Genomic DNA, 11,490 nt, shown 5'->3' on the forward strand with positions numbered 1-11,490 from the left:
TCAGGGGTCACATGACAGGTCCTCCTGTGAAGAGACTCCGCCCTGTCAGGGGTCACATGACAGGTCCTCCTGTGAAGAGGCTCCGCCCTGTCAGGGGTCACATGACAGGTCCTCCTGTGAAGAGACTCCGCCCTGTCAGTGGTCACATGACAGGTCCTCCTGTGAAGAGACTCCGCCCTGTCAGGGGTCACATGACAGGTCCTCCTCGTGAAGAGACTCCGCCCTGTCAGGGGTCACATGACAGGTCCTCCTGTGAAGAGACTCCGCCCTGTCAGGGGTCACATGACAGGTCCTCCTCGTGAAGAGACTCCGCCCTGTCAGGGGTCACATGACAGGTCCTCCTCGTGAAGAGACTCCGCCCTGTCAGGGGTCACATGACAGGTCCTCCTGCGTGAAGAGACTCCGCCCTGTCAGGGGTCACATGACAGGTCCTCCTGTGAAGAGACTCCGCCCTGTCAGGGGTCACATGACAGGTCCTCCTCGTGAAGAGACTCCGCCCTGTCAGGGGTCACATGACAGGTCCTCCTCGTGAAGAGACTCCGCCCTGTCAGGGGTCACATGACAGGTCCTCCTCGTGAAGAGACTCCGCCCTGTCAGGGGTCACATGACAGGTCCTCCTCGTGAAGAGACTCCGCCCTGTCAGGGGTCACATGACAGGTCCTCCTCGTGAAGAGACTCCGCCTGTCAGGGGTCACATGACAGGTCCTCCTCAGAAGAGACTCCGCCCTGTCAGGGGTCACATGACAGGTCCTCCTGTGAAGAGACTCCGCCCTGTCAGGGGTCACATGACAGGTCCTCCTGTGAAGAGACTCCGCCCTGTCAGGGGTCACATGACAGGTCCTCCTGTGAAGAGACTCCGCCCTGTCAGGGTCACATGACAGGTCCTCCTGTGAAGAGACTCCGCCCTGTCAGGGGTCACATGACAGGTCCTCCTGTGAAGAGACTCCGCCTGTCAGGGGTCACATGACAGGTCCTCCTGTGAAGAGACTCGCCCTGTCAGGGGTCACATGACAGGTCCTCCTGTGAAGAGACTCCGCCCTGTCAGGGGTCACATGACAGGTCCTCCTGTGAAGAGACTCCGCCCTGTCAGGGGTCACATGACAGGTCCTCCTGTGAAGAGACTCCGCCCTGTCAGGGGTCACATGACAGGTCCTCCTGTGAAGAGACTCCGCCTGTCAGGGGTCACATGACAGGTCCTCCTGTGAAGAGACTCCGCCCTGTCAGGGGTCACATGACAGGTCCTCCTGTGAAGAGACTCCGCCCTGTCAGGGGTCACATGACAGGTCCTCCTGTGAAGAGACTCCGCCCTGTCAGGGGTCACATGACAGGTCCTCCTGTGTGAAGAGACTCCGCCCTGTCAGGGGTCACATGACAGGTCCTCCTGTGAAGAGACTCCGCCCTGTCAGGGGTCACATGACAGGTCCTCCTGTGAAGAGACTCCGCCCTGTCAGGGGTCACATGACAGGTCCTCCTCGTGAAGAGACTCCGCCCTGTCAGGGGTCACATGACAGGTCCTCCTGTGAAGAGACTCCGCCCTGTCAGGGGTCACATGACAGGTCCTCCTGTGAAGAGACTCCGCCCTGTCAGGGGGCACATGACAGGTCCTCCTGTGAAGAGACTCCGCCCTGTCAGGGGTCCCAGGTCCTCCTGTGAAGAGACTCCGCCCTGTCAGGGTCACATGATCCTCCTGCTGAGACTCCGCCCTGTCAGGGTCACAGACAGGTCCTCCTGTGAAGAGACCCTGTCAGGGGTCACTGACAGGTCCTCTGTGAAGAGGCTCCGCCCTGTCTCGCCTCCCAGCTCCTCCTGTGCACATCGCTCCGCCCGTGTAAGTCCCTAGCTCCTCCTTTCTGAATATATGTGTATATAGCAAGTCATATAATGTCATGTGTGTATATATAGGTTAATATGTACAGGTTAATGTGTGTGCATAGGTATATAATATATGTGTATATAGGTTAATGTGTGTGTATATATAGGTTCATATATGTGTACATATAGGTTAATATGTGTGTGTGCATAGGTATATAATATCTGTGTATATAGGTTAATGTGTGTGTATATATAGGTTCATATATGTGTACATATAGGTTAATATGTGTGTGTGCATAGGTATATAATATATGTGTATATAGGTATATAATATAGGTATATAATATCTGTGTATATAATATATGTGTATATAATCGGTATATAATATATGTGTATATAATATATGTATATATAGGTTAATGTGTTCCTCACAGCTGAGAGCTTCAGGTGACCTCGAGGTCTAAAGGTCACGCTGAGTCATGTTCTGCTGACTGAATTAGCTTCAGAGGGGGGGGGGGGTTCTTCCTCCTCGATGTCGTTCATCTTCTCCCCCCCTTTCACCATATGATACTCCTGTGCTGATGCGTTGCCATGGCGACCAGACATCGCTGCTGACCCCGTGGGCCAGACGATCCACACAGAGTATTCAGTATTCACTTTGTGTGGAGCTCCAACCCACTTCATCACGCTCTATAATAATACGTCTCTTTGTTGAACATTTATATTTGTTATTAAAAATAACATTCAAGACAGTAACAGTTGTACGACCAATAATTATCATTACACGTGAGAACTGGAGGTCTTCAAATCCTCTATCTTTAAATAAGTTAAGAGGTCAAGTTTGTCCCCTAAATCCTCTACAAGCATTAGTACGACACAGCGTTAAGACTTTACCGTCACCGTGGTTACCCAGCAGGCTCGAGTACAGGCATGGTCAGGGTCACATGGTCAGGGTCACATGGGTCACATGTTCAGGGTCACATGGTCAGGGTCACATGGGTCACATGTTCAGGGTCACATGGGTCACATGGTCAGGGTCACATGGTCAGGGTCACATGGGTCACATGGTCAGCGTCACATGGTCAGGGTCACATGGGTCACATGGTCAGGGTCACATGGTCAGGGTCACATGGGTCACATGGTCAGCGTCAGATGGTCAGGGTCACATGGTCAGGGTCACATGGTCAGCGTCATGGTCAGCGTCACATGGTCATGGTCAGGGTCACATGGTCAGGGTCACATGGTCAGCGTCACATGGTCAGGGTCACATGGGTCACATGGTCAGGGTCACATGGTCAGGGTCACATGGTCAGCGTCACATGGTCAGGGTCACATGGGTCACATGGGTCACATGGTCAGCGTCAGATGGTCAGGGTCACATGGTCAGGGTGGGGTCACATGTGTAGGGTGAGGTCACATGGTCAGGGTGGGGTCACATGGTCAGGGTGAGGTCACATGGTCAGGGTCACATGGTCAGGGTGGGGTCACATGTGTAGGGTGAGGTCACATGGTCAGGGTGGGGTCACATGGTCAGGGTGAGGTCACATGGTCAGGGTGGGGTCACATGGTCAGGGTGAGGTCACATGGTCAGGGTGAGGTCACATGGTCAGGGTCACATGGTCAGGGTGGGGTCACATGTGTAGGGTGAGGTCACATGGTCAGGGTGGGGTCACATGGTCAGGGTGAGGTCACATGGTCAGGGTCACATGGTCAGGGTGGGGTCACATGGTCAGGGTGAGGTCACATGGTCAGGGTGAGGTCACATGGTCAGGGTCACATGGTCAGGGTGAGGTCACATGGTCAGTGGGGTCACATGGTGAGTGGGGTCACATGGTCAGTGGGGTCACATGGTCAGGGTGGGCGTCGGCCTCGGGGCCTGCGCTCCAGTGTATAGATCCAGTTCTCCACATTTAGTCTGTTCTGAGTTCTCCGTCTGTGGACCGGAGAACTGCCCAAGCAGCCAATCAACGGCCGCCGAGTGCAACGAGGCCCCGCCCCCGTCGGCTGGGGGGTTCACGCCCAGACAGTCCAGTGTTGTCTCTTCACGGGGCCCTGAGTCCCTCCGTCTTCCTGTTGGTGCGTCACCACTTCCTGTTGGTGCGTCACCACTTCCTGTTGGTGCATCACCACTTCCTGTGAAAGATAGAGATACACAAATATGATGTTCTTCAATTCATCAGCAGAAATACAAAATGCTCTCAGTCTCTTCAGACTTCTCATGTTTCCTCCTCCATCTCTCTCCCTCCTCCTATCTCTCTCCCTCCTCCTCCATCTCTCTCCCTCCTCCTCCATCTCTCTCCTCCCTCCTCCTCCATCTCTCTCCCTCCTCCTCCATCTCTCTCCTCCCTCCTCCTCCATCTCTCTCCTTTCTCCTCCATCTCTCTCCTCCCTCCTCCTCCCTCTCTCTCCTTTCTCCTCCATCTCTCTCCTTCCTCCATCTCTCTCCTCCTCCTCCATCTCTCTCCTCCTCCTCTCTCCTTTCTCCTCCATCTCTCTCTCCTCCTCCTCCATCTCTCCGTTCTCCTCCTCATCTCTCCTCCTCCTCCATCTCTCTCCTTTCTCCTCCATCTCTCCCCCTCCTCCTCCATCTCTCTCCTCCTCCATCTCTCTCCTTTCTCCTCCATCTCTCTCCCTCCTCCTCCATCTCTCTCCTCCCTCCTCCTCCATCTCTCTCCTTTCTCCTCCATCTCTCTCCCTCCTCCTCCATCTCCTTTCTCCTCCATCTCTCTCCTTTCTCCTCCATCTCTCTCCCTCCTCCTCCATCTCTCTCCTTTCTCCTCCATCTCTCTCCTTTCTCCTCCATCTCTCTCCCTCCTCCTCCATCTCTCTCCGTTCTCCTCCATCTCTCTCCTTTCTCCTCCATCTCTCTCCTTTCTCCTCCATCTCTCTCCCTCCTCCTCCATCTCTCTCCTCCTCCTCCATCTCTCTCCCTCCTCCTCCATCTCTCTCCTTTCTCCTCCATCTCTCTCCTCCATCTCTCCCCCTCCTCCTCCATCTCTCCCCCTCCTCCTCCATCTCTCTCCCTCCTCCTCCTCCTCCTCCCCCCCCCTCTCACCTGCAGCTACATGATCAGGGCCCTGAGGGCCGCCTTGTTGATGCGGCGGTGCTCCTCCGGCGGGCGGCGGGCGGGCCGGCGGGTCGACGGCGAGGCGGGAGGAGCAGAGAGGAGGAGGAGCCCTGGAGGAGCAGAGAGGAGGTGCACCAACATGAGTACAGAGTGGCGCCCTGCTCCCTCGCGCAGGAGGCGGAGCCTCACCTGTTCTCAACGTGGTTGGCTTTGGTCTCCGCTGATGAAGACGAGGATGAAGATGAGTCTGGGGATCCGGCTCCTGAAGCACCTCCACAGCTTTCCTCCTCCTCCTCCTCCTCCTCTCCTCCTCCTCCTCCTCCGTTAAATGGCCGAACCCGCCGCCCACTTCTGAGTCTCTTTCCGCCCCCCGATTGGCCGGCTCCGCCCCGGCCCCGCTGTGGGCGGAGCCGCTCTCCTCCCTCTCGCCGCCTCCTGTTGTCTGATTGGACGTTAGGGTCGGCGCCTGTGTTGCGACCTCCGAGTCTTTCTGATTGGCGGTCGCAGGAGGGGCGGGGCCCGGGCCGCCGGGCGGCGAGGCGGCGTCAGACTGCGGCGTGTTCAGCCGGCGCTGCGTCCTCAGCTCCTCCCCCCCTCCCCCGTGGAGCGGCTGCACCTCCTCCTCGCCGCCGGCCGCCGCCGCCGGATGCACGCCGCTCTCCTCCCGGCTCCCGTCGGAGCCGCTGCCGTGGCCGACCGCGACGCCGGGCACCGCCCGCCCGGGCCGGGCGGGCGGCGCCTAACGATCGCCGCCGCCGCCGCCGTGCTGCTGGTTGTGCTTCAGGTCGTCGTGCCGGTGGAGGTCGGCCTTGGAGGCGTGAGCCGAGGGGGGGGCCCGGGGGGAGGACGGGGGAGGCGGAACGGGGTTCCTCTGGATGATGATGGAGGAGGAGGAGGAGGAGGAGGAGAGCTGGCACCGGCAGCTGACGTGGTCCTCCACGGTGATGGTGGCGTGGGCGTAGTGCGGTCTCTTGTTGCTGTACTGGATCTTTATCACCTGAAGAAGAAGAACACCATCAACTCTTCATCGTTCTCATGCTCCATCCGTTCTTCTTCTTCTTCATCTTAGAGCAGAGGAAGCGTTTCCTCCACTCCGTCTGCAGGTGAGACGTGACCTTTGACCTTAACAGGTGGCGAAGGAAAGGCGCCGTTAGCCGGTTAGCTTAGCATTACCGTGAGCCGGCGTGTGGCGGCGGCGGCGGCGACGCACTGCCGGGCGCGCGTGTTGCAGCAGCCGGAGCAGCGCTGCACCTCCACGCACGGCGGCCACAGCAGGAAGTTGGCGTTGCGGCGGTCCAGCATGGACCTCGTCACCTCCATCACCTCCGTCCGCAGCTTACACACCGCCTGCTGCGCCGGCTGCACCGCCGCTGGGGGGGGGGGGGGGGGGGGGTTGGTGCTGTGGCGTCAGAAGCTGAGCAGCACCAACAGGATCAGAACCTACCGACACTCCTGGTGGAGCGGCTGTGGGTCTGGTTCACCAGCAGAGGCCCGCCTGCTGCTTCATCTTCATCTTCATCATCATCTTCTGCAGGAACAAGGTGTGTGTGTGTGTTCATTAATATGTGTTAATATACGTGTTTATTCAGATATGAACACGACTCCTGCAGACGCATCAGAGCGAAGAATCTATTACATCACACGCTGAGAGTTTAGAGGACACACACACACACACACACAGACACACACACACACACACATACAGACACACACACACAGACACACACACACACACACACACACACACAGACACACAGACACACACACAGACACACACACACAGTCACAGACACACACACACAGTCACACACACACATGAATCTGGAGCGACAGAATGCGGTGACCTTGTCTCGGTCATAGTTATTCTCTCTCTCTGTCTCTCTCTGTCTCTCTCTGTCTCTCTCTCTCTCTCTCTGGAGGGAGCTGCTCACGATCGAGAGCGTGGTGAGGGCAAATGTTTGGTGATTTTTCTCAAACTTTTCACATGTTGTCTTTCATATTTCACTGTGTGATTGAGTTGTTGTGTTTCTAGTGTCTGATTGTTGGTTTATTTGGGGGTTTATTGGTGTTTTGTGGAGATAACCGTGTTTCTGGAGTGAGATGGCGTCCTCTGAGACGCCGTCTCCGGGTCTTGGCGTCCGGATCGAGTCCGACGGTACTTCGGAGGAGGTTATCCTGGCGGTGGGAGATGTTGTCCACGAACATCTCCGACGCCTCCAGGTTGAACCGAGGGCTGCTGGTGTTTTTTACGGAGGAGCGGTATGTGTCCGCGCTGATATCCAGCGGCTTCACAACGATCGGTCTGGGGTGCAGACACCCTAAACTGAAACACGTAAAGTCCTTCCGGAGGCAGGTGTGAATGTTTCTGAACTGTCCGTCTCAGACGCTGGAGATCTCCTTCAGAGTGAAGCACAAGGCTCAGCACTACATGCTGTATGCTAGCACGGGTAGCATGAAGTGCTTTAGGTGGGGATGGGGCACAAGCCGCGACAGCTGTCCTCGCGAGCCGGCCGGAGGAACCCCAAGCCGGGGACGACTGCGGAGGCGGGCCGCCTGGGCTCAGCGAGCGGGCGAGGCCCGGGGGGCGGGCGGAGGCTCCGCCCAGTGGCGGCGAGCTCCGCCCACTGGGCGGAGGAGGGGGCGACAGTCACACCGGGAGCAGAGTGCTGATTCAGCCGAAGGAAATATTAACGAGGAGATTTCAGCTGTTCAGAATACAACAGGAGAGGGAACACAGGTGGAGGATTTACTGACAGGAGCAGAGGAAGTGAGGAAGGAAAGTGGAGAAACGGAAGGAAAAAAGGTGGAAGAAGTACTGACAGGAGCAAAGGAAGGGAGGAAAGGAAGGGGACAAACACAAGGAAAAAAGGTGAAGGTAGCACTGAGAGGAGAAGAGGAAGAGAGGAAGCAAAGTGTAGCAGGCAGCAGCAACGGGCCGACAGCTGAACCCGATCAGAGCCAGGCTGCTGGCCCGGAGGAGGGAGGAGAGGCCTGTGTGGTGGAGGAGGAGGTGGAGGAGAGAGGAGAGGCCTGTGTGGTGGAGGAGGAGGTGGAGGAGAGAGGAGAGGCCTGTGTGGTGGAGGAGGTGGAGGAGAGAGGAGAGGCCTGTGTGGTGGAGGAGGAGATGGAGGAGAGAGGAGAGGCCTGTGTGGTGGAGGAGGAGGAGGAGGAGGAGGGAGGAGAGGCCTGTGTGGTGGAGGAGGAGATGGAGGAGAGAGGAGAGGCCTGTGGTGGAGGAGGAGGTGGAGGAGAGGAGAGGCCTGTGGTGGAGGAGGAGGAGGAGAGAGGAGAGGCCTGTGTGGTGGAGGAGGAGATGGAGGAGAGAGGAGAGGCCTGTGTGGTGGAGGAGGAGATGGAGGAGAGAGGAGAGGCCTGTGTGGTGGAGGAGGAGATGGAGGAGAGAGGAGAGGCCTGTGTGGTGGAGGAGGAGATGGAGGAGAGGAGAGGCCTGTGGTGGAGGAGGAGATGGAGGAGAGAGAGGCCTGTGTGGGGGAGGAGGAGATGGAGGAGAGAGGAGAGGCCGGTGTGGTGGAGGAGGAGATGGAGGAGAGAGAGGAGAGGCCTGTGGTGGAGGAGGAGATGGAGGAGAGGAGAGGCCTGTGTGGTGGAGGAGGAGATGGAGGAGAGGAGAGGCCTGTGTGGTGGAGGAGGAGGTGGAGGAGAGAGGAGAGGCCTGTGTGGTGGAGGAGGAGGTGGAGGAGAGAGGAGAGGCCTGTGGTGGAGGAGGAGATGGAGGAGAGAGGAGAGGCCTGTGTGGTGGAGGAGGAGATGGAGGAGAGAGGAGAGGCCTGTGTGGTGGAGGAGGAGATGGAGGAGAGAGGAGAGGCCTGTGGTGGAGGAGGAGGTGGAGGAGAGAGGAGAGGCCTGTGTGGTGGAGGAGGAGATGGAGGAGAGAGGAGAGGCCTGTGTGGTGGAGGAGGAGATGGAGGAGAGAGAGGAGAGGCCTGTGTGGTGGAGGAGGAGATGGAGGAGAGAGGAGAGGCCTGTGATGTGGAGGAGGAGATGGAGGAGAGAGAGGAGAGGCCTGTGTGGTGGAGGAGGAGATGGAGGAGAGAGGAGAGGCCTGTGATGTGGAGGAGGAGGTGGAGGAGAGAGGAGAGGCCTGTGTGGTGGAGGAGGAGATGGAGGAGAGGAGAGGCCTGTGTGGTGGAGGAGGAGATGGAGGAGAGAGGAGAGGCCTGTGTGGTGGAGGAGGAGGTGGAGGAGAGAGGAGAGGCCTGTGGTGGAGGAGGAGATGGAGGAGAGAGGAGAGGCCTGTGTGGTGGAGGAGGAGATGGAGGAGAGGAGAGGCCTGTGGTGGAGGAGGAGGTGGAGGAGAGAGGAGAGGCCTGTGGTGGAGGAGGAGATGGAGGAGAGAGGAGAGGCCTGTGTGGTGGAGGAGGAGATGGAGGAGAGTGGGGAGGCCTGTGTGGTGGAGGAGGAGGTGGAGGAGAGGAGAGGCCTGTGATGTGGAGGAGGAGATGGAGGAGAGAGGAGAGGCCTGTGTGGTGGAGGAGGAGATGGAGGAGAGGCCTGTGTGGTGGAGGAGGAGGTGGAGGAGAGAGGAGAGGCCTGTGTGGTGGAGGAGGAGATGGAGGAGAGAGAGGCCTGTGGTGGAGGAGGAGATGGAGGAGAGGAGAGGCCTGTGTGGTGGAGGAGGAGGAGGAGGAGGAGGGAGGAGAGGCCTGTGTGGTGGAGGAGGAGATGGAGGAGAGAGGAGAGGCCTGTGATGTGGAGGAGGAGATGGAGGAGAGAGGCCTGTGTGGTGGAGGAGGAGGTGGAGGAGAGAGGAGAGGCCTGTGTGGTGGAGGAGGAGGTGGAGGAGAGAGGAGAGGCCTGTGTGGTGGAGGAGGAGATGGAGGAGAGAGGAGAGGCCTGTGTGGTGGAGGAGGAGATGGAGGAGAGGAGAGGCCTGTGGTGGAGGAGGAGATGGAGGAGAGAGAGGCCTGTGTGGTGGAGGAGGAGATGGAGGAGAGAGGAGGCCTGTGTGGTGGAGGAGGAGATGGAGGAGAGAGGAGAGGCCTGTGTGGTGGAGGAGGAGATGGAGGAGAGAGGAGAGGCCTGTGTGGTGGAGGAGGAGATGGAGGAGAGGAGAGGCCTGTGGTGGAGGAGGAGATGGAGGAGAGAGGAGAGGCCTGTGTGGTGGAGGAGGAGATGGAGGAGAGAGGAGAGGCCTGTGTGGTGGAGGAGGAGATGGAGTCCCAGGCTTACGATGGAGATCTCTACAAGCTGGAGGACATCAATAGCTTTCTGGATGAGAACTTTGGGCAATCGGTAGATGTTCTAGAGCATTTTCCAGATGCACACAAATTTATGAAAAGTGTTTTATCAATACAGAGGAAGGTTGGTGTGGAGACTTTAGATGAGAAGAAGCGCTACCGTCTTAAAAAATACATGACTGCTATCAGGAAGCAGTTGAAGCCGAAGAAAGGCTCCAAGAAGAGGAGAACTAAGTGAAGCGGTCATGAATGTGCTGCACTTGAGTTTTTTTCTGAGACTGTTGATTTTCTACTTCACGTTTCCTCTTCATGTTTCGGTGCACAAGGTGAGGGTTGGGTCTTTGGGCATCGGCTTCAACGGGAACAAAGAACAACTCGGTTCATCTTCACGAGAACGAGCTGTGGTCAGGGGGAGGTTCCCCGGTGTTGGGGACATGGTGGCTCCTCCTTCCTCCTCCTCCAGTCTGGAGAGGTCCGTCTCTCGGACCAAACAAATGGTTTCTCTCCGCTTCCCTGATGGTGAGATGACGACTGACCCGGTTGAAGTGAGACGGCAGGCCGTGAGCTTCTGCGGCGCCATCTTCAGGAATGAGAGCGTTGACGAGCTGCTTGGAGACCCTCAGCTGGGCCCCGAGGAGAGAGCGTCACCCTGGAGGAGCCGACCGCTGCTGGGGGTCAGAGGGCTGCTGATGGAGCTCCTGGACGGGAGGAGCTGACCGCTGCTGGGGGTCAGAGGGCTGCTGATGGAGCTCCTGGACAGGAGGAGCTGACCGCTGCTGGGGGTCAGAGGGCTGCTGATGGAGCTCCTGGACGGGAGGAGCTGACCGCTGCTGGGGGTCAGAGGGCTGCTGATGGAGCTCCTGGACGGGAGGAGCCGACCGCTGCTGGGGGTCAGAGGGCTGCTGATGGAGCTCCTGGACGGGAGGAGCTGACCGCTGCTGGGGGTCAGGTGACCGCTGATGGAGCTCCTGGACGGGAGGAGCTGACCGCTGCTGGGGGTCAGAGGGCTGCTGATGGAGCTCCTGGACGGGAGGAGCTGACCGCTGCTGGGGGTCAGAGGGCTGCTGATGGAGCTCCTGGACGGGAGGAGCTGACCGCTGCTGGGGGTCAGAGGGCTGCTGATGGAGCTCCTGGACTGGACGTGCCTGCAGATTTCTGTGAGCACTTCCGGAGGTGTTTGGGAGCCGACCTGTGGGAGGAGCTGCGGGGCGTTCAGGGACAGGCCCGCTGCCCACGACATGTCGACAGGCAGCTCTGCTCCCCAAACAAGGGGCCTGAACACTGCGGACGGTGGGCTGGTCAGACAGACAGACACTTCTGTGCAGGCTGCTCGCCAACCGTCTGAAGAAGCTTCTAGAGACGATCATCCACAGAGACAGATCCATCATGGACAACTGGTTTCTCATGAGAGAT

The 11,490-nt window shown here is 58.2% G+C and overlaps 1 protein-coding gene and 1 long non-coding RNA gene across 2 annotated transcripts in view; one reads left to right on the forward strand and one right to left on the reverse strand.

The window, feature by feature from the left end:
• Nucleotides 1–2,523: 2,523 nt before the first annotated feature.
• LOC130190178 (uncharacterized) lies at nucleotides 2,524–3,288 on the forward strand. Its single transcript, XR_008830924.1, has 3 exons — nucleotides 2,524–2,981; nucleotides 3,033–3,149; nucleotides 3,263–3,288. It is a non-coding gene; the product is annotated as an uncharacterized LOC130190178 (long non-coding RNA).
• Nucleotides 3,289–5,618: 2,330 nt separating this feature from the next.
• si:ch211-79m20.1 (platelet-derived growth factor subunit B) overlaps nucleotides 5,619–11,490 on the reverse strand; it is a 13,797-nt gene continuing 7,925 nt past the window's right edge. Inside the window, exons 4-6 of the mRNA XM_056408652.1 lie at nucleotides 6,324–6,407; nucleotides 6,053–6,249; nucleotides 5,619–5,876 (exon numbers count right to left, since the gene is read on the reverse strand). Of these exons, the coding sequence (XP_056264627.1) occupies nucleotides 5,619–5,876; nucleotides 6,053–6,249; nucleotides 6,324–6,407 (539 nt within the window). The remainder of the gene's footprint in view (nucleotides 5,877–6,052; nucleotides 6,250–6,323; nucleotides 6,408–11,490) is intronic.

The sequence above is a fragment of the Pseudoliparis swirei genome, chromosome 24, assembly GCF_029220125.1.
Source record: "Pseudoliparis swirei isolate HS2019 ecotype Mariana Trench chromosome 24, NWPU_hadal_v1, whole genome shotgun sequence".
Classification (NCBI taxonomy): domain Eukaryota; kingdom Metazoa; phylum Chordata; class Actinopteri; order Perciformes; family Liparidae; genus Pseudoliparis; species Pseudoliparis swirei.